The 27,858-nt window shown below is 45.1% G+C and overlaps 1 protein-coding gene across 2 annotated transcripts in view; it reads right to left on the bottom strand.

The window, feature by feature from the left end:
• SBNO1 (strawberry notch homolog 1) overlaps nt 1-27,523 on the bottom strand; it is a 78,327-nt gene extending 50,804 nt beyond the window's left edge. Inside the window, exons 1-12 of one of the 2 annotated variants that reach the window (XM_040416199.1) lie at nt 27,166-27,523; nt 25,735-25,866; nt 18,544-18,648; nt 13,011-13,311; nt 7,542-7,642; nt 3,364-3,451; nt 2,619-2,779; nt 2,329-2,462; nt 1,579-1,669; nt 1,327-1,488; nt 986-1,121; nt 807-912 (exon numbers count right to left, since the gene is read on the bottom strand). In XM_040416199.1, the coding sequence (XP_040272133.1) occupies nt 807-912; nt 986-1,121; nt 1,327-1,488; nt 1,579-1,669; nt 2,329-2,462; nt 2,619-2,779; nt 3,364-3,451; nt 7,542-7,642; nt 13,011-13,311; nt 18,544-18,648; nt 25,735-25,866 (1,517 nt within the window). In that variant the 5' untranslated portion in view covers nt 27,166-27,523. The remainder of the gene's footprint in view (nt 1-806; nt 913-985; nt 1,122-1,326; nt 1,489-1,578; nt 1,670-2,328; nt 2,463-2,618; nt 2,780-3,363; nt 3,452-7,541; nt 7,643-13,010; nt 13,312-18,543; nt 18,649-25,734; nt 25,867-27,165) is intronic. The other variant, XM_040416200.1, reaches the window with a different exon arrangement.
• Nucleotides 27,524-27,858: the final 335 nt, after the last annotated feature.

The raw sequence follows: 27,858 nt of genomic DNA on the forward strand, positions 1-27,858 counted from the left end.
CTGGGGACCATCCCATCTGAAATCAATATGCCCTAATAAAGGGGTTGTCCGGGTTCAGAACTGAATCCGGACATATCCCTATTTCCACCCTGGCAGCTCCACTAATATGAGCATCGGAGCATGAAATGCTCAAAGGTATTTTCAGGAGACCCGGTGACGTACTGGGCTCTGCATAGGAACTGCCAAGTGGAGGCTTCCGCCCAGCAGGGAGCCCAGTGATGTCACCGGCACGGATGGGCGGGCTTTAGAGCTGCCCTAAACTGTAAACCGGCTGGGACAACTCGTTTAAAGGGGTTGTCAGAGTTATAAGTAAACTTCCCCAATGGATGGTGCTGTGCTTGGTATGCTGCTAGGAGGCTATAGTGTTCACTGGAGCAGTTCAGTCTCTTCAAACAGCTGATCGGCAGTGGTTGCCAGACGTCAAACCCTCACCAATTACATACTGCCGACCTATTCTGAGGATAGGTCATCAGTATTAACACATTTAGGCAACCCCTTTAATCACATGCCATTTCCAAGTCTGGTCCTCACCTGAGTTTTTTTTTACAGGCTGCAGCCAACCACTGCTCTGAGTGGTATATAGCACAAGATGGCAGGGTATTAAGTATATGTTCTTTCATTTTGTGCCATCTGAGACACTGGGGGAGTTGTCTTGTAACTGTTAACAAACAGTGCCCATTTAATAACTTTGGATAAAATCACAATGGCCTAATTAACAATAACTTACATGCATTGTCAACTGCACTTTAGAATGTACTGCAATATGTGTCATCAAGTCCCCTTCCCCCTTTTTAATACATTCATACCTTCTTTCCACAGCCTGGATGAAATCATTAAATTCTCTAAAGGGAGTACCGTCACCCCAAATTCCTAGACGACTCATATAAGCCATATTTCGTGGTTCAGAGGCACCTAAAAGTGAAAAGTCCCACATAAGTATGAGGGCAGCTACATATTCTGGATTTTACTGAAATAATCTACATACCTGTGGCACTAGCGTATATAACTCTGGCTTTAGGCAGCTTGTTCTGAAGCTCCAGTACCGCCAAGCCAGTTTTTGTTGGTTTTGAAGAACCAACTGGACATAGATTTTTTGCCTTGTGGCATTCATCAAATACAATCTATAGTTAAAAGTAATTAAGGAAACTAATCTAAGTAGTGCATTTTCAGCATCAAGTTAAACCAGCATTACATCCTAAACAGAGAAGAGTCAGGCTTGTCTTTTGGTTTGGATCTTGGTTCTGGATACAAATTCACTGCATGTCCTACTTGGACTAAAGGAATTTGAACACAAAACTAGAAGAGTTTGTGGAAAAAAAAGGATACAACACCATCAAAATCCTCTCCGCACCAGTGAAGAAGCTGCTTTAAGCGCGTTCTGTATTTCCCTCCAGACTGGCTTTCACCAATCAGCGAGGAATATGTAGCAAATATAACCCCTTTCTTCACACTACCATTATGCTTGGATGAAATTTTTCCATATTTAAACTGTAAAACAAAGCAGATTGTGTTTATTCAGTGAATCCTATATGCCTTTACTTAAAACAATGTAAATCTCTATATAACGGTTTAGCGCACCTTGTTTAAAGAGTGGACCTGAATATTTTTAGCTCCGATGTCTCTCAAGTCTCTTTCAGCATCGTACTTTAAGTCATTTGAGACACTGAACCTGCAGAACAAAAACAATGACAATACAGTTCCAAGTGAATTATACTATGTTACTGGGGTTGTCCCACCTCACGCATTGGGGGCATATCATTAAGATATGCCCCCATTGTCTGACAGGTGCAGGTCCCACCTTTGGGACCTGCACCTATCTTTGGAACTGAACCTGCAAAATGAAGGGCGCATGCAGGACCGCCCTCCATCCATTCCCATGGAAGCGTCAAAAATGCCCAAGCCGTGCGCTTGGCTATTTTCGGCTGTCCCATTGAAATTCATGAGAAGTGCAACGCGCAAACACGGCCACGGTTACATTCACTTCTATGGGGCCGATGGAAATAGAGCCAGCGCTTGGCTATTTTCGGCGTTCCCATAGGAATGGATGGAGGACGGCCCCACATGCTCTGTGCACCCTTCTTCACTTTGTGGGCTCTATTCTAAAGATAAGAGGTGGGACCCACACCTGTCAGACATATGCCCCCAATGTTTGAGTTGATACAAACCATTTAAAGAAACTCCAATTAAACCGGCAATGAGGTCCCCAGGGTTTCCCTTTTTATCTCCGCATTTTTATACATTTCAATAGGAGGGTTATAAACTATAATCAAGTGCAATCTGTTCCCATTACATTTCAACCACGTGTCTGTAGTGCCATTGTGTACTCACCACAAAGATCTTTTTCTACTTAACAAGTAGTTTTCAAAAATAATTCCAGCAATTGTTCTCCCTTTCCCAACTCCTGCACCATCCCCAATCAGGAATCCAGCTCTTTCACCATTAGGAAGGAAGGTTTCATGTTGCTATAAAGTAATACCATAATAATCTTAAGTAAACAGCTCATACATTCAGCTGCCCTCCACGGTTCAGGACACATGTACAAAGAAAATGAGACATTACAAAATAAGCTAAATAACAGCCATCACATTTATACATGAGCTGGACCTGGAGAAACAAACCTGGGCAGCGTAAGTGACTGCTTCTAACTGCAGTGCTGACAGCCAGCCGTTATCAATGGTCTCTTCAGGAATCGAGGTCTGGAACCAAACATCTGCAGGAGTCACACTTGACAGGGAACTGGTTTCCACAACAGGATCTGGATGTCTGAGCCCAACTTTAACTAGAGGAAGGGGGAGGGGAGAAAAAAAAATAAAATAAAAAAAATAAAAAAATAAATAAAAATAAAGTTACATTCAGGTCTTATGAGCAGGTTAGGCTACTTTCACACTTGCGTTTGGGGTTCCGCTTGTGAGATCCATTTGAGGGCTCTCACAAGCGGCCCCGAACTGATCCGTTCATCCCCAATGCATTCTGAATGGATAAGGATCCATTCAGAATGCATCAGTTTGGCTCCGTTCCGCCTCCATTCCGCTCTGGAGGCGGACACCAAAACGCAGCTTGCAGCGTTTTGGTGTCCGCCTGGCCGTGCGGAGCCAAAAGGATCCGTCCTAACTTACAATGCCAGTGCGGCCCCCCACCCTCTCTCCCCAGTATTAAATTCATTTGTGGCCAGTGCGGCAGCAGCCTCCTCCTCCTCCCAAGTGTCTTCCCCAGAGTCAAGCAGCCAGCATAGCAGGTGCCCAGCTACTGTGCCACCAGAGATAATTTTAATGCCGGCTGTACCCGCCTCCTGTATCTGTATTAAAAGGTTAATTATCATTGGTGGCACAGTGTACATATATTCACAGACATTATGCAACATACGTTTTATTGGCATATATTCTGCATAGGTCTCTGCGTGCCCCATTTCCTCTTCATCTTCTTCCTCTGGCTCATCCTCCTCTTTCACTTTCTAAATTATAAAATGTTATACAGTGTTAATTTAACAGTTTAAAAGGGGTTGTCTCTTCTCAGACATTGATGGCACATCAGTAGGATACGCCCTCTGGGACCCACACCTTTATCCAGAACAGGGCACCTGAAGTGAATAGAGAGCAGCTGGGCAAGCTCAGCTATTATCAGTACTCTCATAGCTGAGAATGGGGAAGGGGGTCCGTGCTCTCATAGTGCTCTCCATGCAGTAAGCGAAATCGCTTGCCTACTTTCTGAACTTCCATAGCAGTGAATCAAGAGCACGCTACACATGGGTGATGTTGGGGACTTAGTTCTAGAGATAGGAGCAGGACCTGTAACTGACACCGATTATATATCCTAGCAATATGCCTTCAACTACAGTCCTGCAGAGACATGTTTACAAAGCAACATCTATAGATTCCCTTGGAAGAAGTCACACAATCTATATATTAATAAATATTTATGCATACACAAGACTTAAATACATAAAATCTCTCAAATCAATACAAAAAAATAAAAATAAAATAAAAAGAACCTATACGTCAATAGTACAAATAGATGATTATGTCTTAGTACAAATAAAATAATATACTATGCACTTTAATATGTAAGGTAACCAAATAAGAAATAATCGTAGTCAGTCTTTGCATCGTGTCTCCAATTACAATATACCAGTATATATGTAACTCCCGACCAGGCTGTGAAATAGTGCAGTGATCCCTCTCCGACTCCTACGCATTTCGCCATGCGGCTTCTTTGGCGAGGTATCGAGTAATTGTACAATACAGATAAATAAAAGGGGGCGAATTAAAGTTGGACGTTAGGACACTTGAATAACTTATTGCATCATATCATGTCCAGGGTCTCGATACAAGGGCGCAGGTGGAGTTGTGTATATTGCGCACTTCCTCCTTTAAAGTGGTTCCCGCTTTTTCCGCACTCAGTGGCATGCATGTGGGATTCTAGCGCTATATTGTTAGTAGCGCATGAAGTTTACTATAATTAGCCCTTCTATACAGGTGTCTATATTCTGCACAAGATGTAGGGTGAAACGTGTAGGAGTCCAAGTGGGATCACAAGTAAATTTCAATCCAAATTAGATAAATTATACAAATTACTAATGTAATTCTTCCCAGTCTAAACAAGACACCTTATCCACAACGCAGACGTAAACTGCTGCACACGGATTCAACAACGGCAAATGATGTCTCATATGTAGCAGCAAAATCACATTAAATGCGGTGATCTGTACAGGATGGATGACACTGTATATATTAAAAAGTGATTTAATACCAGAACGTTAGAATTTTCAAATGCTTCTCCATGTACGCTACGGAAGAGGAACTAGAATGTGCCCTGTTCCATATGGTTCGCCAAATCTCCGGGAAGAGCTCCCTTTGTAGCCAGTCCTCCCATTTCTGCATTATAGAGATGCTTAAAGGGATTCTGTCATCAGAAATTAGTCCTATAAGCTAAACATGGCGATGTCCCTTGTAAAACACTGAATCCTAAAGTGAGTTTATCAAATGCCCCTGTGGCTCTATATTCATAAAAAAGAGGTTTATATCACCTATCAATCACTTCAAAATGTGTCCAAGGGGACGTCTCATGGTGAAAGGTGCCCGGCTGCAGCCATCTCGTTTAGGTGCCCAGCGCCGCCTTCTGAGCTGAAATCGCCGCCCTCACTTTCATTCGATCCGCCTACCTCAGGTGACTAACCTTCCTTGTGCCAGCCATGCCTAGCCACGCCCGCCTGTGAAGGAGCCCAGCACCGCCTATGTCTCCTCCTTTCATCAACGATAGATAGCCGTAATCTCGCGATGTGCAAGCTCGCACATGCGCAGTGCCGGTATAGTGTTCCTTCCCTGTGCTGGCATCAGCCTCAGGGAAAGAACTGCACATCGCGAGATTACGGCTATCTATCGTTGATGAAAGGAGGAGACATAGGCGGTGCTGGGCTCCTTCACAGGCGGGCGTGGCTAGGCACAAGGAAGGTTAGTCACCTGAGGTAGGCGGATCGAATGAAAGGGAGGCGGCGCTGGGCACCTAAACGAGATGGCTGCAGCTGGGCACCTTTCACCATGAGACGTCCCCTTGGACACATTTTGAAGTGATTGACAGGGGATATAAACCTTTTTTATGAATATAGAGCCACAGGGGCATTTGATAAACTCACTTTAGGATTCAGTGTTTTACAAGGGACATCGCCATATGTTTAGCTTTTAGGGCTCATTTCTGATGACAGAATCCCTTTAAAACCCATAGGGAAGTCCAAGGAGGATAATATCTGGTATTTATCAGAAATAAGGCCTTTATAAAAAGGGGCTCCGTGTACATATGCGCTCAAACGGGGTGAGGGTAGGGACAATCGTGGATCTCAGCAAACTTACAGTAGTGGAAAATTCTGTGGTATTGAAACTCTAGAGTGTGTGGAAGGGAGAATTTAGCCTGCAATTCACCAAACGTCATAATTCGGGCAGAAAGAGGGTCTTTCAGGCCAAGGCAGCGATAGAGCCCTGCAGCAGTCCATGGTCTAACCACCCCCGCCTCAGAGCTTCCCAGGAGTGAGGAGGAATAGAGAAAGAGGGGAGCAGAGTGTAGCTAAATTGTATCTAATCCTGGTCCCATACCATATCTCTCCTAAATAACATAGGGCCGAGTAATTGTGAAGGGATAGAGATAAGGGAGCCCCAGATCACAGTTCTGGGGTGAGTTGGTGCCAGCCACAGCCTCTCAATCTCGGTCCATTGGTTGTATAAATGGAGAGTGGATCATGAGGTAACGTGCCTCAAATGTGTTGCTAAGTAAAATAAAGTAATATTAGGGAGGGCTAGACCTCCATTCACAACCGAAGCTACAATAATCTGATTAGAAAAGCTGTGTCGTATGTAATTCCAGACACAATTAGCGAAGGCGGATTGCACAGAGCAAAGAGCTGCAGCAGGCACAGTCACCAAAAGGGTCTCAAAGGGAGAATGGACATCGTTTTGGCTGCGATGCGGCCAAGGAGTGATATTGGGAGTGTTTTCCATTTAGTGAAAAGGGCGTTCATTTCTGATATTAACTGTGGAAAGTTAGCTGAGGTGCCGAATCTCTGCTGGAGATGCTCCCAACCGAATGCCTCTATTTCACATCTTCTGGTCGTGCCCAGTTATAGAACCTTTTTGGGCGCAGATGGTGAGATTACTACAGATCATTTAAGATACTCATATCCCCAGGAATCCAGTGACACTTCTCTTGAATGTAGTCCCAATATGTGCTCCTTCATAAACTAATGGCAGCTAAATGTCCGATTGCCCTCTACTGGAAATGAGCTACACCCCCGATGGGGTCAGACCTCTACACTTGGATACAAGATGTCAGATCTCTGGAGTACTCGGTTGCTCTTCAGTGGAATACGACAACAAATTCTTGAAATGTTGGCAGCCATGGGACACTCGCAAATCTATGATAGGACTATAGACATGGAGAGACACGGTTTCACTTTATACTTTTATACTTTCTTATTGTTCTACTATGCAATGTACTTTGAAGAAATCTGTATTCGCCTACTACGATTTCTGCACACAGTTTACGATTTATATTTTGATAAATGAAATATAAATTATTAGTTTGAAAAAGGGGGGGGGGGGGGGGAAGAGGTGATTTAAAGTGGTTATCCAATTTCAAGAAACCTCCCACCCCCACCATGTGTCGGGCTCCTCACTGGTAATATACTTACCCCGCGCCACTCCTGGTCCCCGCATTGCCGGATGCTGCTTCTCCCTGCACATGGATGAAAACATCCGGTGTCGGGGGGGGGGGGGGGGTCGGGGGTTAGAGCAACCAAAGGTAGGATGCTAGGGAGGCTCGTCCCAGTCTGCCATTGGCTGCTGCAACCCCCTCCCTGACACCGGATGTTTTCATCCGTGTGCAGGGAGAAGCAGCAGCGTGGGGACCAGGAGCAGGATATATTATCAGTGAGGGGCCCAGCACGTGTACACGTGTGTGTGCGTGTTTCTTGAAATTGGATAACCCCTTTAATTAGGGGAGGCAACTACCAAGAAATATTATGTTTAACAGAACACTCAGATATTGGAATGACTTACATTAGTTGGAGAAAAGCTTCTCATTTTAATATCATCATTGATCCATATCCTGGTAACTTCTTTATTAGTAATATCTTTCTTTGCTCCGTTGATCAGATCAGCTATCAATACAGAAAGAATGTGAAGACAAAGAAAATAAATGAGCAAATTAATATCAAACAGCATTCGTAAAACCTTGTGAGAATACAATTACTGCCATTAAACCCCTATCTAGACACTTAAAGGGTAACTTCAATATTTTTTTTAATGTAATTGGATTGGTCTGACTAAGTTTACCTTAGTTCTCTAGTTAATACTTTTGTATAGGTATTGAATTACCTAGTAATTGCAGCATGTTCTTTCCTCCCCCAGGCAGGTGGTGCAGCTAAACAGCGTTGCTAGGTGTCCTCCGTCTCCTATCTTCTATATACAGAAGACTGAGGACGTAGTCGTGGGCAGTCCCGAACGCTGCGTGTGCGCTCCTGTCGGACCGGGATAGTGCCGATATTCACAATACAATTCGCGATTAGAATGTTTGCGATCAACTACTCAGGAGGAAGAGGGAGTGTTTAAGTCTGGAAAAGCCAATTGGTTCGGGGGAGGTTGCATGTTCCCAAGATGAGCCAAATGATTTCCGGGTAGTTAGGGAGGGAGGTCTTAGCCTCAGGGTAAGGGCATCGGCGACCATCTTGAGAAGATGGTCAGAAAGTTTTCTTGTGAGGAGCAGTTGCTATGGACGGAATCTTCTTAAACAAGTGGTATGTGAACACAATGATTAGTGATTACGGATTACCACCACGGCAGCAACATATATGAAAATATGATAGTTATCCTTTAAAAGGGTTTGTACGCGATCACAAAAGCCAATTGCAGAAAAAAGGTTCAAAATAATAATTACTGATCCACTAAATCCCTGTCTCTCTAACACTACTCAAGTTGACAACTTGTGACGGCTGCAGCCTATAACTGGTCTTGCGGGTGTACCACTGAGTCTGTCAATAGGACTTCATCTCTGCACCCTAGTAAACGACCAGCAACCCTGGATTCAACATGTGTGGTATCTGGATAAACGCTGTGGGGTGTCCGTTCGCAGTTTAGAGCCATTGAATATGGCATTCAATTGAATAACTGTGGCAGATTGCTTAAATTTTTTTTTAAAAAAAAAGCACCAAATAGAACAAAATTCATCCTTGCCTGTCTTGCATTTCATATTTCTCATAGATCTTACAGTATGTGACAGAAAATGTAACCAAGAGGATCCTTATTTCACCATATAACAGTGGAAAAGCAAAAGATAAAGTAAAATTCCTCACTACCCAGAGAATGATATGAACTGCATATATAAAAGCAGCTGCATGGACAACCCCGTTACAGCTTCACACACAGCAGCTGTATTACCACAAACCAAAAGAGGATCCACACCAAACCACAGTGTCACCTACCACCATCTAAGTTTGGTGATGTGAGAAGAAAGAAACATTGTCGTTCTGTGAACAGTGATGCCAACACCCAACATCCCTTACCTGCTGTGGTGGCAGTTACCACCTTTGGAGAGAATATGACAATTTCTGTAACAAATATATATTTGTGATTAAGTACTTGGTGTCATCTCTGTATCAAAGGGAACCTGTCACCAGGATTTTGGGAATAGAGCTGAGGACATGGGTTGCTAGATGGCCACTAGCACATCCACAATACCCATTCCCCATAGCAGTGTGCTTTTATTGTGTACATTTTTTTTATACAAATTAATTTGATACATATGCAAATGAACCAGAGATGAGTCCTGTCCCTGAGAGGAGTCCAGCACCGCCCCGCATCCACAGAATCTCCTCCTTGCTCCCCGACGTCAAAGCCAGAGCGCCATAATCTTGCGATGCGTGAGCTAGCACATGCGCAGTGTCGTCAGTGTTCCTTCCCTGTGCTGGCATCAGCCTCAGAGAAGAAACTGCGAATGCGCTAGATGGCGCATTGCAAGATTACGCCGCTCTGGCTTTCTGACGTCGGGAAGCAAGGAGGAGATTCTGTGGATGCGAGGTGGTGCTGGGCTCCTTCACGCTGGACTCCTCTCAGGTTCATTTGCATATGTATCAAATCATTTTTACACAATAAAAGCACACAGAGCTATGGGGACTGGGTATTGCGGATGTGCTAGCGGCCATCTAGCAACCCATGTCCTCAGCTCTATACCCAAAATCCAGGTGACAGGTTCCCTCTAACCATAACATCAGCATTCACACCCACTTGGCTATTTAAAGATTTTGCAGCAGAGCTGTGAGGCTGCTTGCACATGTACCGGTGGAAAAGTGAAGAAATACCACATCAATACATAAACTAACCCCTTCGCGCACCTGGGTGAAACCGTACATACAGGTGTAGGCTTTTAAAGATGGCACCCGGTCAGAGGTGCCAGGGACCTGCTGTTTTACACAGCAGACACCCAGAGGCAACGGTCGCGATCAGCAATTACAATGAATTCGGACATTTAACCCCTCAAATGCTGTGGTCAATTGTGACCACGGCATCTGATAGGTGGAAGTGGTCATAATTATGTCAGTGTTATCCAATACATTCCAGAACTGTAAGGGTTACATAGCATCATATATCAATATAATTCTACGCGACCCCAGCAGTGCTGGAAGGTCAGGACAGGAGCTGTTAGGCCTCTTTCACACTGGCGTGTGCGCTCCGTTGCCACAAAATGTGGGACACAATGCACGAGCAAAGTCCGTGGGGAAGCCGCAGCAGATCGCGGACCCATTCACTTGAATAGGTCCGCGATCCAGCCGGTCCGCAAAAAGATAGAACAAGTCCTATCTTTTTGCGGAACGGAAGTACGGGACGAAACCCCACGGGGTTCCGCACCATTCCGCATCTCCGGATTTGTGGACCCATTCAAGCAAATGGTCCTCATCCGTGATGCGTAATGCCCACGGAACTGCACCAGTGTATTGCGGATCCGCAATATGGCAACGGGGCGCACACACCAGTGTGAAAGAGGCCTTATACTGACGCTGCGAGTGGGGACCGTGCAACTCGCTCGTCTGAAATCGGCCTATAATGGGTTTCGGACAGACAAAAAATAATAAAATAAAAAGCATGCAGTGGCTTTATAGTCAATAGGGTCCAATGGTGAACAACAGTATCCAGCTAGTCTGGATCCTGTGAGTTCAGAGAACAGCCTGCCAGATCAGTTAAAAGGAGGTGTGAACCTACCCTTGTCTTGTGAAAATTTCATTTTTTAGCCTAATAGGTTTTAAACTCAAATTTCCATTGATTACAATACTACTGCTTACACAGTTTATTGTTTTTTTCCTTTTTTTTAGTCTATATGTACCAAAAACGCAAAAAAAAAAAAAAATATAAACTACAAAAGTGTCAATAGCCTTTAACCACCTCAGCCCCTTTAACTTAAACCCCCTTAATGACCAGACCACTTTTTACAATTCTGCACTACACTACTTTCACGGATTATTGCTCGGTCATACAACTTACCGCCCAAATGAATTTTACCTCCTTTTCTTCTCACTAATAGAGCTTTCATTTGGTGGTATTTCAGTGCTGCTGACATTTTTACTTTTTTTGATATTAATCAATATTGACCAAAAATTTTGCACAAAAAAAAAAATACATTTTTCACTTTCTGTTGTAAAATTTTTCAAATAAAACTACATTTCTATATAAATTTTTCTCTAAATTTATTGTTCTACAGGTCTTTGATAAAAAAAAAAAATGCAATAAGTGTATATTTGTTGGTTTGGGTAAAAGTTATAGCGTTTACAAACTATGGTGCAAAAAAAATTAATTTACACACTTTGACTTTGAGCACCTGTCATGTTTCCTGAGGTTCTACAATGCCCAGACAGTAGGAACAACCCACAAATGACCCCATTTCGGAAAGTAGACACCCTAAGGTATTCGCTGATGGGCATAGTGAGTTCATGGAAGTTTTTATTTTTTGTCACAAGTTAGCGGAAATGGAATTTATTTATTTTTTCTTACGAAGTCTCATATTCCACTAACTTGTGACAAAAAATAAAATTTTACATGAACTCACCATACCCCTCACGGAATACCTTGGGGTGTCTTCTTTCTAAAATGGGGTCCCTTGTGGGGTATTTATACTGACCTTGCATTTTAGGGGCCCTAAAGCGTGAGAAGTAGTTTGGAATCCAAATGCGTAAAAATGCCCTGTGAAATCCTAAAAGTACTCATTGGAATTTGGGCCCCTTTGGGCACCTAGGCTGCAAAAAAGTGTCACACATGTGGTATCGCCGTACTCACAAGAAGTAGGGCAATGTGTTTTGGGGTGTATTTTTACATATATCCATACTGTGTGTGAAAAATCTCTGTAAATAACTTTTTCCATTTTTTTTTATACAAACTTGTCAATTTACAGAGCTATTTCTCTCACCCAGCATGGTTATATGAAAATATACACCCCAAAACACATTGCCCTACTTCTCCTGAGTACGGCGATACCACATTTGTGACACTTTTTTGCAGCCAAGATGTGCAAAGGGGCCCAAATTCCAATGAGTACCTTTAGGATTTCACAGGGCATTTTTACGCATTTGGATTCAGTGAGGGGTATGGCGAGTTCATGTAAGATTTTATTTTTTGTCACAAGTTAGTGAAATATGAGACTTTGTAAGAAAAAACAAAAAATAATTAAAAATCTTCTATGAACTCGCCATGCCCCTCAAAAATGATCTTTATAGCGCTGCAGGGATTTTACGGTGTTTTTGCAGTGATCAGGAAAAAAAAAAAATTCGGTCAATGCGGTGGGGCGGACTGAAGGCAAGTGTGCGCACAAGATCAGGCCTGATCGGACGAACACTGCGTTTTTTGTATAGCCTATAGAACATGTCCTATTCTTGTCGGCAATTGCGGACAAGAAAAGGCATTTTCTATATAGTTCTGGCAATGTGCGGATCCGCAAAATGCGGAAAGCACATTGCCAGTGTCCGTGTTTTGCGGATCTGTGACGGGGGGGGGGGGGGGGGGGGGTTATCAGGGAGTCTATATGGGGTGATCAGGGGTTAATAAGTGACAGGGGAGGGGGGGGGGTGTAGTGTAGTGTGGTGATTGGTGCTACTTACAGAGCTGCCCGTGTCCTCTGGTGGTCGATCCAAGCAAAAGGGACCACCAGAGGACCAGGTAGCAGGTATATCAGACGCTGTTAACAAAACAGCGTCTAATATACCTTTCTGTGGTTAAAAAAAAATAAAAAAACGCATCTACAGCCTGCCAGCGAATAATCGCTGCTGGCAGGCTGTAGATCAACTCGTTTACCTTGCGATCCTGTGAGCGCGCGTTCACAGGAAATCTCGGCTCACGCGAGATGACACGTAGATGCGTCCAGGAGGTATTACATCCCTGTGTTAGGCGGTCGGGAGGTGGTTAAATATGAGCAAGTTACATTTTAGCATTTATGGATTTATTTAGTCTGACAATGCAATAAGAAGAGGAAAGTCTGAGAATACATACTTGCAGCAGTTGCCACAGGCTGGGCGATGTTAGAAGGCGGCTTCAGTTTCATTAGTTTATTCAGACTGCTGGTTTTAAGCAGGTCTTTTAGCTGGATTTGTTCTTTAGATGGCACAGCAGATACAGTGGTCTGGACAACGGGTGTGGCTGTGGATGGCCTTGTTGCAGCACTAGTCTGAAGAATTTTTGTTACGGTGATGGTCTGGCGAGTGGTAGTCGGAGTCTTAGTCATGACTATTGTGTTGCCAAGTGTTGGCAATTGGTTTATTTGATTTAGGACAAATGTTGTAGTTGACGGAGGCTGCAAGGAAGAAAACAGACATATGAAATAAGTTGCTGACAATGAGAGGCCCTGTATATATATACACACACACACACACACGTCTCAGCGACACAATATCATATGGAAGAGCTTATCCAAAAAAGATAAATCTTCAAGGGATTTAGGTTTACTTAACAGCATTGGTGACATGCCTGTACAGCCAAGTAAACAGAACAAGGGCGATCACATTTTTTTCCCAACTCATTTAAAGTACACCAACCAGAAGGAAAGTAAAGGGGCTCTTCAAAATGTTGACGTTGAATGCCTACCCTCAGGATAGGTCATCAACATCGGATCCATTCCTGGTACACCCACTGAACAGTGGTGCAGCGGTAAAAGCCGTGGCCTCACGTTCAGACGGCCTAGACACAACTCCGTTCATTCAAATGTATGGGTCTGAACTACAATACCAGGCAAAGTCACAACACAATGAACGGCGCTGTGCTTGGTAAGCCGTGAGGAGGCCGCTGGAATGATCCAGCCTCTTCAAACAGCTACGTGGTGAGGGTGGCAGATCCCCACAATCCGATATTGGTAAACTTTCCTTCGGATAGGTCATTGATGAAAATCTTAGATAACCTCTTTAAGCAATGTCACTTAGCATAAGTAACTGGTCTGATTCTGAATGTTAATACATTATTCTTGTGTCACGATGTAGATTAAAGTGGTTGTCCCACGAAAAATATTCTACAGTTTTCAAGCCAGCACCTGGATCTGAATACTTTTTTTTAATTCAGTGTAATTAAAAATTTAGTACAGTCAGAGCATCACCAAGGATAAAACCCAGCGTCTGGTGATGTCTATGCGTTCCAGACTTCAGGCTGTAATTGACTGCAAAGGATTTGCAACCAAGTATTAAAAAGTGAAAGTTTAATTTATGATTATTATTCTGTCCCATTACTTTTGGTCCCTTAACAAGTGGGAGGCGCATATGCAAACTGTTGTAATTCCTACACCGTTCACCTGATTTGGATGTAAATACCCTCAAATTAAAGCCGATAGTCTGCAGTTTCAGCACATCCTGTTCGTTTCATTTCAAATCCATGGTGGGGGTGTATAGAACCAAAAATGTTGTGTCGATGCCCCAATATTTATGGAACTGACTGAATATGGTGTGCGATTCTTTTTTTAACATTAATCATGGGACAACCCCTTTAGGCTTCTTTCACACTAGTGTAACGCTCCATTCACACGTCCGCAAATGGGTCCGCAATTTTGCGGAACGGGTGCAGACCCATTCATTTTCTATGGGGACAGAATGGATGCGGACAGCACACTGTGCGGAGCGCATGTTTGCTGTGCTGCGGCCACATCTTAGAGTGAATGGGGCAGGGCTTCCGGCAGCACATGTGTGTTGCGTTAGCACAGATCCGGAAGGCTGTTCCCCTGCCGGACAAGACTAACACTAGTGTGAAAGAAGCCTTAAACTTGCTGTTACCTAACTTAGTGTGCAAATAGCCCATGGGTCCTTTAAAGGATCCAAAGATCCTCTATTTCTTGATTTTGTCAATGAAGAGGGGGGAGTCCTCTTTGATAGCTGTGGTCAACAGCAACATTATCAAAGGATTTAGTGTACCAGGTTCCTCTGACCATAGACCAGAGCTGTTCTAAGAGCACCAGCAGTCCACGACAGCCTGTTCTTAGTGTAGGAACTTGCACTGAACTGCTTTCCCCTTCTCAAGCAGTGAGGCCACAGAATGTTGCTGCACCATCTTGTCAAAAATTGGTGGGTGGTCAAGGGGTTAAAACATTTCTACATACATTTATTTTCTTCTGGAGGGTCGCCTAGAAGACACTCTATACTCCTGATATTTTCTTAAAGGGGTATTTTGGTTGTGTAAAGTTATACTCTATCCACAGAATAGGGGATAAGTGTTACATCGGTGGGGGTCCTACCGCTGGGGCCACTATAACAGTGACCTTTACCCCCATGGACACCACTGAAATGAATGGAGCAGATGGGCGCGGGGTGGTCATCCTTGTGTGCTGCCACTTCTTCATTAAACTCTACAGGACAGCAGGAGATACTAAACAGCTGTACTTCTATTCAGCATTTCCACAGCTGAATGCACGACCAGCGCTCGATTCACTTCAGTACTTTTCTTCTGAACGGTGGGGGTCCCAGTGGTCAGACCCTCACTCATTAGATGCTCATCACCTATCCTGAGGATGGGGATTAACCCCTTAAGGACCATGAGATTTTAAATTTTTGTATTTTGTTTTTCACTCTCCGCTTTCCCATAATCCTATGCCTTATGAAGGCTTATTTTTGGGGGGACAAGTTGCACTTTCTAAATGGTACCATTTATGGTTGCATACCATGTAGTAGGAAGCGCAAAAAATAAAAATTCTGATAAAGAGATACACACACATGCTGTAAAAGTGACCTGTTATCTTCATTCTCCAGGTCAGTACGGTTACGATACCACACTTGTATACATTTTTCTTGCGTTTTAAAACTGAAAATAAAATTTAATCCTTTGGGGGAGGGGAAAGAAAAAAAAAAAAAAATTATACCCATATTCCGACCCTTATAAAACTTTTGTAGTAAAAATGAACAGGGCTGTGAAGGCTCATTTTTTGCGGGGCCATATGTTCTTTTCAGTGAGACCAATTTGAAGTGTGTGCGACTTTTTGATTACTTTTTATAAATTTGATTACTTGAAATTTGATTATTTGATTACTTTAAATTATTGGGTAGATGAAGTGACAAAAAAAAAAAAAATTGCAAATTGGCCGTTGATATTTTTTTCCTGTTACACCATTTGCCGTATGCCATAGTTATATTTTAAGTGAATGGGCATTTTTGCACACGGCGATGCCCATGATGCTTTTTTTTTTATTGGTTAAGTATTTTTTATTTTAAGGAAAGGGTGAGGAGATTTGAAATTTTTTTACTTATTGGGCAACAGTAACCGGCAATCATTAGATGGCCCATTTATGGCCATATAACCATAATTGAAGACTTCATTTGCACTATAACAATACAATGCTGCCACCTAGTGGCCTGTATTGGTATAGTCATGAAATAAGCTTCGAAGAGGCTTCGGGCCATTTCAGAGATAACAGGTTCGCCGATCTCAGTCAGGGGAATGCTGTTACCAGAGCAGAAGCGAGGTGACATTTGACAACTGCATCTAAAAAGGGGAAAATGTATGCGATCAGCCTTATCGCATATACATGTGCCGCGGGTCTCTGCTATTTTAAATAACAGAAATCCGGCGGTTTTGGCGCCCGCTCCACATGCGAGCAGGCGCCATGTTTGGGGACTGGACTTCCTCCGTACATATACGACAGACGTCCTTAAGGGGTTAAGTTATGATAGGACAACCCCTTTAAGAAACACACAGCGAAATGAAAACTGAGTTTTTCTAGATTAATTCTAACCATTCAAGACCTGAACACATACTATCAATTAGGGGTGCACCGAAATTTCGGCAGCCGAAAATATCGGCCGAAAATGCACCTAATCCACTTCGGCCGATATTGTTACATATCGGCCGAAAATATGGGGTGTGGGATTTGTCACCCACCATCTGCGGGCGGGCGCCGGGCGGGCGGTTTACTTTGTCACTGCATCTTTATTTTACCTTACAATCGTGAGGCTCCAGTAACTAACAACTCTGCAGGCAGAGCGGAGGGCGGCGTAACGTCACTTACTCACGTGACGCGCCTGCTCCGCCTCCTTCATTCATAAAGTGGGCGGAGCAGGTGCGTCACGTGAGTAAGTGACGTTACGCCGCCCTCCGCTCTGCCTGCAGAGTTGTTAGTTACTGGAGCCTCACGATTGTAAGGTAAAATAAAGATGCTGTGAGCAGCAGGGCCGGGGCTGTTATGGGTAGGGGGATCGGTCTATGGAACTGCTATGGGGAGGGGGGATCTGTGCACTGCTATGGGGAGGGGGGATCTGTGCACTGCTATGGGGAGGGGGGATCTGTGCACTGCTATGCCCATAACAGTGCACAGATCCCCCTCTCCATAACAGCGCCACCCACAGATTACCCTCTCCATAACAGCGCCACCCACAGATCACCCTCTCCATAACAGCGCCACCCACAGATTACCCTCTCCATAACAGCGCCACCCACAGATCCCCCTCTCCATAACAGCGCCACCCACAGATCCCCCTCTCCATAACAGCGCCACCCACAGATCCCCCTCTCCATAACAGCGCCACCCACAGATCCCCCTCTCCATAACAGCGCCACCCACAGATCCCCCTCTCCATAACAGCGCCACCCACAGATCCCCCTCTCCATAACAGCGCCACCCACAGATCCCCCTCTCCATAACAGCGCCACCCACAGATCCCCCTCTCCATAACAGCGCCACCCACAGATCCCCCTCTCCATAACAGCGCCACCCACAGATCCCCCTCTCCATAACAGCGCCACCCACAGATCCCCCTCTCCATAACAGCGCCACCCACAGATTACCCTCTCCATAACAGCGCCACCCACAGATCCCCCTCTCCATAACAGCGCCACCCACAGATTACCCTCTCCATAACAGCGCCACCCACAGATCCCCCTCTCCATAACAGCGCCACCCACAGATCCCCCTCTCCATAACAGCGCCACCCACAGATCCCCCTCTCCATAACAGCGCCACCCACAGATCCCCCTCTCCATAACAGCGCCACCCACAGATCCCCCTCTCCATAACAGCGCCACCCACAGATCCCCCTCTCCATAACAGCGCCACCCACAGATCCCCCTCTCCATAACAGCGCCACCCACAGATCCCCCTCTCCATAACAGCGCCACCCACAGATCCCCCTCTCCATAACAGCGCCACCCACAGATCCCCCTCTCCATAACGGCGCCACCCACAGATCCCCCTCTCCATAACGGCGCCACCCACAGATCCCCCTCTCCATAACAGAGCCACCCACAGATCCCCCTCTCCATAACAGAGCCACCCACAGATCCCCCTCTCCATAACGGCGCCACCCACAGATCCCCCTCTCCATAACAGAGCCACCCACAGATGAATTTCATTCATGAAAAAGAATTATTAATAAAATCATTAAAAAAAAAGTATTTTAAAAGTATTTGGGCAAAAAGGCAGTTTCGGTTTCGGTTTCGGTTTTCGGTCAAGGGCATCCTGAATTTTCGGTTTCGGTTTCGGACCAGAATTTTCATTTCGGTGCACCCCTACTATCAATGTTATGACTGCTCAGTTAGAACTAGATGAATGAGAACTGCATACCCTGACATTCAATAGTGCTGGGGCTGTTACAGACATGGTCTCTTGCTTCACAGAAACCGATGCTTCAGTCTCCTTGTTCCCTCCTAAAGCACTTATTAGCACAGACTGGAAAACATCAAACAAAAGAAAAACTCAAACACAAGACAACTTGGCTTTTTTTAACCTCATTTGGCATGTACTTCTACTCATTAGCTTCCAACTATATGATATAGTTCTGTAGTTGAGTTGGAAAGGATGTATGGCAGTTTGTAGCATTGGGTTCCTCAATGTCACAAAACTCCTTCAAATGGAAAAATTTTTATTAAAGTGGTTTTGCGAGACTTTCATACTGATGGCCCATCCCATACTTTTCCCACACACGATAATCATATTTAAGAATAGGGGTCTATATGACCTTGTAATTTCACTGTATGAAATGTTTACCTGCACTGTGCACCACATGAACATGTCGCTTGGTCCCCCCATTTTATTCTTCAATGAACAAGTTTAAAAATATTAATAAACTGGCAACAACTCAGTATTACATTAAAAGTAGTCCAAGCCCAGAAACCTCTTCATGAACTTCATTAAACTCTATTAGGGTACATTCACACGACCGCATGTAATCCTCTCCATTTTGTGGTTGGCAAATAACGGAACCGCGTGTCCGCATTTTGTGGACAAAAGACTTCCGTTTGTGTTCCGTATGTCTTCCGTTTTTTTACAGTCCGCAAAGAATGGAAGAGAGAAAAAAAAAAAAAAAAAAGGAAGAAGTGCAGGAGATTCTGAATAACCATGACTCTTCTCCAGGCATGGGCTGCAATGATTCCGCTGCTGGTTCTCAGCAACCACCAGTGACACACTGCTGAAATCACCATTTCTGTCACTACGTTATACTGCCCTCAGTACGGACAGCATAAAGTTGATGACCGGTTCCCTTTAATGATGGCACCAGCACATTCAGTCAATGAGAGGCTTGTGCACCAGCACCTCTGAATGTACAGCAGCCATCCAGCAAACTGGCAAATTAGTATTTAAAAAAAAAAGGTGTGTGTGTGTGAAGAACTATATAGACACACAGGACCCACTAAATATTTTCAGTGCAGATCTAGCCTGATAACGACTATGTAAAAGGGCAAGTTTAAAGCTCCTGCAATCTAAGGGAGCAGGTCTTGGAAATCAGAGATACAGATGAGGACAGGGGTGTTTTACAGCTTTTGCCTTCTTGTACCCTGGATATATAGTGCTCTAGGAGTCATGCTGCTCCCTCTAACGAACCAGGCCATCCAATATACACTGCTCAAAAAAAATAAAGGGAACACTTAAACAACACAATGTAACTCCAAGTCAATCACACTTCTGTGAAATCAAACTGTCCACTTAGGAAGCAACACTGAGTGACAATCAATTTCACATGCTGTTGTGCAAATGGGATAGACAACAGGTGGAAATTATAGGCAATTAGCAAGACACCCCCAATAAAGGAGTGGTTCTGCAGGTGGTAACCACAGACCACTTCTCAGTTCCTATGCTTCCTGGCTGATGTTTTGGTCACTTTTGAATGCTGGCGGTGCTTTCACTCTAGTGGTAGCATGAGACGGAGTCTACAACCCACACAAGTGGCTCAGGTAGTGCAGCTTATCCAGGATTGCACATCAATGCGAGCTGGGGCAAGAAGGTTTGCTGTGTCTGTCAGCATAGTGTCCAGAGCATGGAGGCGCTACCAGGAGACAGGCCAGTACATCAGGAGACGTGGAGGAGGCCAACAACCCAGCAGCAGGACCGCTACCTCCGCCTTTGTGCAAGGAGGAACAGGAGGAGCACTGCCAGAGCCCTGCAAAATGACCTCCAGCAGGCCAAAAATGTGCATGTGTCTGCTCAAACGGTCAGAAACAGACTCCATGAGGGTGATATGAGGGCCCGACGTCCACAGGTGGGGGTTGTGCTTACAGCCCAACACCGTGCAGGACATTTGGCATTTGCCAGAGAACACCAAGATTGGCAAATTCGCCACTGGCGCCCTGTGCTCTTCACAGATGAAAGCAGGTTCCCACTGAGCACATGTGACAGACGTGACAGAGTCTGGAGACGCCGTGGAGAACGTTCTGCTGCCTGCAACATCCTCCAGCATGACCGGTTTGGCATTGGGTCAGTAATGGTGTGGGGTGGCATTTCTTTGGAGGGCCGCACAGCTCTCCATGTGCTCACCAGAGGTAGCCTGACTGCCATTAGGTACAGAGATGAGATCCTCAGACCCCTTGTGAGACCATATGCTGGTGCGGTTGGCCCTGGGTTCTTCCTAATGCAACACAATGCTAGACCTCATGTGGCTGGAGTGTGTCAGCAGTTCCTGCAAGACGAAGGCATTCATGCTATGGACTGGCCCGCCCGTTCCCCAGACCTGAATCCAATTGAGCACATCTGGGACATCATGTCTCGCTCTATCCACCAACGTCCCGTTGCGCCACAGACTGTCCAGGAGTTGGCAGATGCTTTAGTCCAGGTCTGGGAGGAGATCCCTCAGGAGACCGTCCACCACCTCATCAGGAGCATGCACAGGCGTTGTAGGGAGGTCATACAGGCACGTGGAGGCCACACACACACACACACACACACACACACACACACACACGCCTCATTTTGACTTGTTTTAGGCTACTTTCACACTAGCGTTCAGAACGGATCCGTCTGCATTATAATTAGAAAAAAATTCTAAGTCTGAACGGATCCGTCCAGACTTTACATTGAAAGTCAATGGGGGACGGATCCGTTTGAAGATTGAGCCATATTGTGTCATCTTCAAACGGATCCGTCCCCATTGACTTACATTGTAAGTCTGGACAGATCCGCTTGCCTCCGCATGGCCAGGCGGACACCCGAACGCTGCAAGCAGCGTTCAGGTGTCCGCTTGCTGAGCGGAGGCTGAACGCCGCCAGACTGATGCATTCTGAGCGGATCCGCGTCCACTCAGAATGCATTAGGGCTGGACGGATGCGTTCGGGGCCGCTTGTGAGCCCCTTCAAACGGAGCTCACGAGCGGACACCCGAACGCAGGTGTGAAAGTAGCCTTAAGGACATTACATCAAAGTTGGATCAGCCTGTAGTGTGTTTTTCCACTTTAATTTTGAGTGTGACTCCAAATCCAGATCTCCATGGGTTTAAAAATTTGATTTCCATTTTTTTATTTTTGTGTGATTTTGTTGTCAGCACATTCAACTATGTAAAGAACAAAGTATTTCAGAAAAATATTTAATTAATTCAGATCTAGGATGTGTTATTTTTGTGTTCCTTTATTTTTTTGAACAGTGTAGATCCTCTGGTGCAGAAGAGCAGAGCAGATGGGTTGCAGCAGACCCAGATAAGCTCTGCCTGTGTAAAATGGGCTACAAAAAGCTTTAAAGGAGTACTTCCGTAAAAAAATAAAAATAAAAAAAAAAGGATTTTTTGAGGATATATTGTAACAATGCCTAAAACGGACAAGAATAGGACATGGTCTTTTTTTTTGTGGGGCTACGGAACGGTGTGCTGTCTGGGTCCGCATTCCATCCGGAAAAAAAACAAAAATACACGGACACGGAAAAACAAAGTTCATGTGCATGTAGCCTAAGGAGGACCATGAAGACTGACAAATATGGACTTTGATCTACGCACAATTTTTGGTGTGGAAACCATGCAGAAAACAGTGTGTGAATGATCCCTTAGGATAGGTTTGCATGTAGCAGTAGTGTGCAATGTGGTCAAATCCATGCACATTTTACTGCAAAATGTTGTGGTTGAGAAATGCCATTATTGGCCACAAAGATTTTACAGGGGAAAATGTTCAACTTATTTCAGCTGTACAAAACGCACATCCAAAAACAGCAGCAATTCATAGTAAAATGTGCAGCTTGAACGGTGACCACAGCCTTACTTCTATTTTATATGTTTATAACCCTTTAAATATAGTTTTTATCCAAGACCTTTTATCCATCTCTTGCTTTGTTGTGAAGCCCACCTGTAAAAAGCCTAACCTAACAGAAGAGAGAAGGAATCCAATGTTTGTAAGTCAATGGACCACCAATTGCGCATGTAAATCCCCAAGGAAGATGACCTTGTAGAAGTGGATTCCCTAGCAACTCACAAAGCCAGTTCCACTAAACACATACTAACAATGGGAGAGGTGCCAGACTGCATCTAGAGCTGTGGATGTCTATGTTTGTGCTGTCATTATTATTACTATTCTTACCGTCAAAACCACGATGGAACCCATTACATGTTAATGGGGGATCATCAGTAACTCCTGTACGACAGTTTCAAGCAGTGTCAAGGCTTCCAATATGAAAAGAAGCCACAACACATTGATGGGAAAAAAAAAAAAGGCCTTATATACATGACCGTATCAACTTTGCAGTCTGCAAAACAGATATTGTTCGAGTGCAGGCCACCATAATTTATTTTACTCCTGTAGAAAAGTCCTATTCTTGTCTACAAATTGGACAAGAATACAACATGTTCTGTCTTTTTTTGCAGGGCTGCGGTAAAGAAATACAGATGCAGACAGCACAAGGTCTGCTGCCCAGGGCTGAGGCTCCTCTTGAGGTCTCCACACATGACCCCATCCAGATGTGTACATGGCTGGGACCAGCATTGCTGAGACTAGCCTCTGTACTGGGACTTGGCAGCAAGTGGATTTCTTTCTATAGCTAGAGCGCATTGTTAGCCAAAAGTAAAAAAGTTGGTAAAAGCTGGAAAACCCCTTTAATGACACCAATACACAATGAGGCTCCCACAGATGATTTGCTAGACTTAGAGGACCTTTCACCTCTCCTGAGATGCCTGTTTAATAGCTTTATGCATTCCCCATGTAATAATAATTCTGGAGCATCTAGTCTTGTGTCTGTATGTTGTGCCATTCCTTTATTATTTCTACTAGAAGTTATGAATGAATTGCTAGCAGTCTACAGTAAGGGTACAGAGGGGTGGTGACCAGTTGGGGGTGTGTACCTGCACAAACTCGCTCTATCCAATAAGTGCTGCCATTGTTAGTCTGTGCAGGTAGACACACCCCCAACTGGTTACCACCCTCTGTACCCTTACTGCAGACTGCTAGCAATTCATTCATAACTTCTAGCAGAAATAATAAAGGAATGACAACATACAGACATAATAGATGCTCCAGAATTATTACATGGGGAATGCATAAAGCAATTAAAACAGGCATGTCAGGAGAGGTGACAGGTCCTCTTTAACCATTCATTTCAAAGGTTTCGCAAAAAAATACAAATAAAAAATAAATAAAAAAAACACATGGTACTCTGTATGTCTTCCGTATGCGTTGAGTTTTTACGGTACCATGTATTGAGAATTTTATGCCCAGCCCAATTTTTTCTATGTAATTACTGTATACGCCATACGGAAAAACGGGCCGCAAAACACTGAAAAAGCCTTCCGGTCATGTGAACAAGACCTAAAGAGGACCATTCATGGGATTATTTGTCAGAAACTGATATGCTTATCAGACAGGGCGGCCACTACAGAAGCAAGAGCCTTTTTTTCCCCGAAAATACCCCTCCATTCCAGCGCTGTGTCCCCTCTGTTTTTGGTGCCTGATACGTTAAATTTAGAATAATCGGTAAAGGGAGGAGGAGACAGCCGGATTTCTCAATGGGCGTCTCCTTCTCCCCCCTGGCTGTAGTGTAGTCCAATCGCAGCAGAAAGCGTCACGGCTAGGGAGAAGGTGAGTTGTTACACTCTCTGCTGCGATTGGACCGTAATACAGCCAGAGAAAAGACGACTCCCACTGAGAAATCCAGCCGTCTCCTCCTCCCTGTACCGATACGCTAACATACTGGGCGTGAAAAACAGCAGGGGACACAGCGCCGAAACGGAGTGGTATTTCAGAAGGAAAAAAAAAAAGTGCTGGCATCTGTAGGGGCCGCTTTATCTGGCAAGCATACCAGTTTCTAACAAATAAACCCATGAAAAGTCCTCTTTAAACCAGCTCAGACCACTAGAAGATACACATCTATTTGCCAACATATAACAAATGTCATTGACACGTAATTTTAGGCTACTTAAACACTGGCGTTTTGGCTTTCCGTTTGCGGGCTCTTAGTCCAAAAGAGATCAGGTTTGCCCTTAATGCATTCTGAATGGATGAGGATCCGCTCAGGAACCATCAGTTCGGCTCCGTTCCGTCTCTATTCCGCTTTGGAGGCGGACACCAAAACGCTGCTTGCATCGTTTTGGTGTCCGTCTGACGAAACTGAGCCAAACGTTTTCACTGAAACAATCTGGCACAATAGAAAACAGATCTGTCCTCCCTTGACTTTAAATGGTGTTCAAGACGGATCCGTTTTGGCTATATTACAGATAATACAAACGGATCCATTCTGAACGGATGCATGTGGTTGTATTATCCGTCTGTGCAGATCTATGACAGATCCGCACAAAACACGAGCGTGAAAGTAGCCTAACCTGCAATTTTTTCGTTAACACAGTGACAATGTTTTTCACACTACAGCAACAAAACTGATAACTGAAGTCAAACAAATAAGGAAACATTTTAGTCACGTTTGACAATAAAAAAAAAAAAAAAAAAAAAAAAAAAAAAAAAGGTTAAACTGACATGTAACGATAGAGAGTAACCTTACTTCACTATACAAATGGACTGGCTGCTTATAGCAAAACCTACTCATACAAGTGCTAGTCTCTCGTCACCGCTTCCGCAAGAAACAAGGCTCCGTACATGCGGCTCAAGACACTAAAGGTCTTGGATACCCTAATGCTACACATTGCAAAAACCTTAACATTGTGCAATGCTGGAATAGCGCACTGTGCTTAAAAAGGTTTTCAGGGTTTTTAATATGAATTTACCATCCTCTCCTTGTGCAAAATCTGTGTCTTGAAGATTTTGCTGCGCACTTCGCCCTATGCATTGCAATGGGTAAGAACCTCAGCATAAATGGATAGGCTGAAAACTTAAATCCCACGCTGCAGGGCAATTTGCTCTGCGGATTTTTCATAGTTTGTGGATAAGGTTTCTTTTAAAATCTCATCCACTCTGCTGGTTGTGTACAACGCTCTAAACAACCTGCAGTGTAGACGTACCCTTGTCCCTCAGCCGCGGTACACAAGCTTTCTACTTTTAAATGTCCTTCATAAGTGACAAGGCACATTTAAATTTAAAAAAAAACATACGTGACAAGGCATATCCTATCTGAAATAACTTACCTGCTGGCTGATCGGGACTGGTGGTGGAGCAATGACACCTATATCCAAGGAATCGCCATCAAAAAGGTCATTGGGGCTGATGCCACTCTCACTGAGAGCAGCAAGCAATAAATCCTGCCCTGGGTCCATCATCTTAAATAAAGGAGGAGAAAAAAAATACAGTTACTTAAGCAGAAATATATTTTCCTAGAGCAAACTACAAGAAAGAAGCACAAACCACTGCGAGGCAGGAAGCTCTCACCCGTTATATGGCATGTCAGTGGGGGCAGCTACTCCATTGGGATTTGCCCTTGAGCAAAACTGAAGCAGACCTACAACAAATCCTTCATTACCAGCTTTAAAAGGGAACGGCAAGAGGGGAGGACTACAAGAGAAGACCACCCTGATGGGCTGTTAGCAGCAGCAGATTTCAATCTGGGGCACGGGATGAAACCATCACTGGAAGCGACATGAGACACATTCTATAGAGACGGACACAATGTGGGGTTTGCCTCCATTAGGCTGGGGCTAAGTGACCATCTTGTCCCAAAACCAAGGAACACATGGTAGCCATAAAAATGAATAGGGCGGCAGTGGGACTCAGCAGAATCACATTTTTTTGTTCAGACTGTGATTTTGGGGTCACAGCAGCCTGCGAGTTGTGACCCCATTCCATTCGTTTGTATGCCTACAATGCTTCCTTGGTGGAAGCCAAGATCGCCATGTGGCCTTACCGCTAGGACATAGAGAGGATCTAAGGGGCTAGGTCGTCTCATCTAGAAAGAGACCATCTACTTGTGAGATTTAGATTCAAGGTCGGTGGCCCCTTTGCCTTCCTTTATTCCAGGAATACTGGCTCAAGGTGAGTGACTGGTATGATCACCCACCTGTGCAATGGGGCCCTGGACTGGTAAGGGTGGTGACTGTCGGGGCAATGTGCAAAGCACTGGGCTAATGATTAGTCACCTGCACACCACAATGCCCCCGGGAAGGGCGCCAGGTCCAGCACCTGGTGGCATCAGGGGCAGCCCATGGCACACACGAGGAGCCCCGGAGTCACCGGCTCCACCACGTGTTCACAACATAAACTTCCGGGTTCGGCCAGGATGACTAATGCAATGTCCAGTGACGGAGGAGAACCGGACAGAGTACGGGCTCCGGACGGGCGGAAGACGCGGCCCCGCACAGTGAGAACAGGGCTCGAGTCACTATGACAGGCTTGTACTGGCGCTGCACATAGACGTGGCGGTACCGCACACAGCCAGGACTCCATGCACACTGCGCTCTACACTGACTCCACGGCCGCCCTGCGGGAGTCCGGCAAGAGCTCACTTACCTCAGGCCTTTGGGGGCCTCAGAGGACCCTTCACCAGCCCGCAAAAATAAACCTTCCTATGTGAGAATGCATCCCCTGCCCCCGGCGCCTCATTCCCCCGCGCTGCGGTCACTCACGGTGCTGGTCCTGAAGACGTCGTCACTCGGCTGCTGCGTGAACACGAAACTGCTGCTGTTCCTCCGAGCCGCTGCTTTCTACCTCACAGCCGCCATCTTTACCGGGGAAACACCACAGCTCAGTACCACGTGACCCGCACAACAGCCCTAGGCCTGTTCACCCGCCCCCACTGGGCGCCGTCCCCGCTGTGTCTGCCCGCCAGCTCTCTCCCGGCTTCTCTCCTGTACCGCCGTCTTCAACAGCCGCCGCTCGGGTGATTGTATTATAATCCATAATAATTATTATTTTGTTGGGTTTCAAGAAGAAGGCGGTTGGGAGCCACGTGACATGACGTCCCTCCTCCCCTGGAAATGACGTCAGTGGGCGGTGAAGGGCGGGGACGTGTCCTAAGGGGTTAGCCATGTTGAGAAGGTCACGTCAGGCGTGTTCTTTGGGTGGATCAGGTGACTGAGAGTATGGCGGCTGGAAGTCTCGCGTTATTTGGACTTGTTCTATTGTTCAGCCCAGTGGAATCATGCTTAGTGCCTGGTCCTGGATTCAGTCACATCTGTGGCATTACCTTCACGTAGTGGTAGCGATAAGAGATGTAAACTTAGGAAGTTTATAGGCTGCTCGCGGCCAGGATTGCTGGATTTTTTTGCCATTCAGGGGTCACAGTCGCTGCACATGGGCTTTTTGTGCTGCAACCCTAT

This window comes from Bufo bufo, chromosome 2 (assembly GCF_905171765.1).
Source record: "Bufo bufo chromosome 2, aBufBuf1.1, whole genome shotgun sequence".
In the NCBI taxonomy this organism is placed as follows: Eukaryota; Metazoa; Chordata; class Amphibia; order Anura; family Bufonidae; genus Bufo; species Bufo bufo.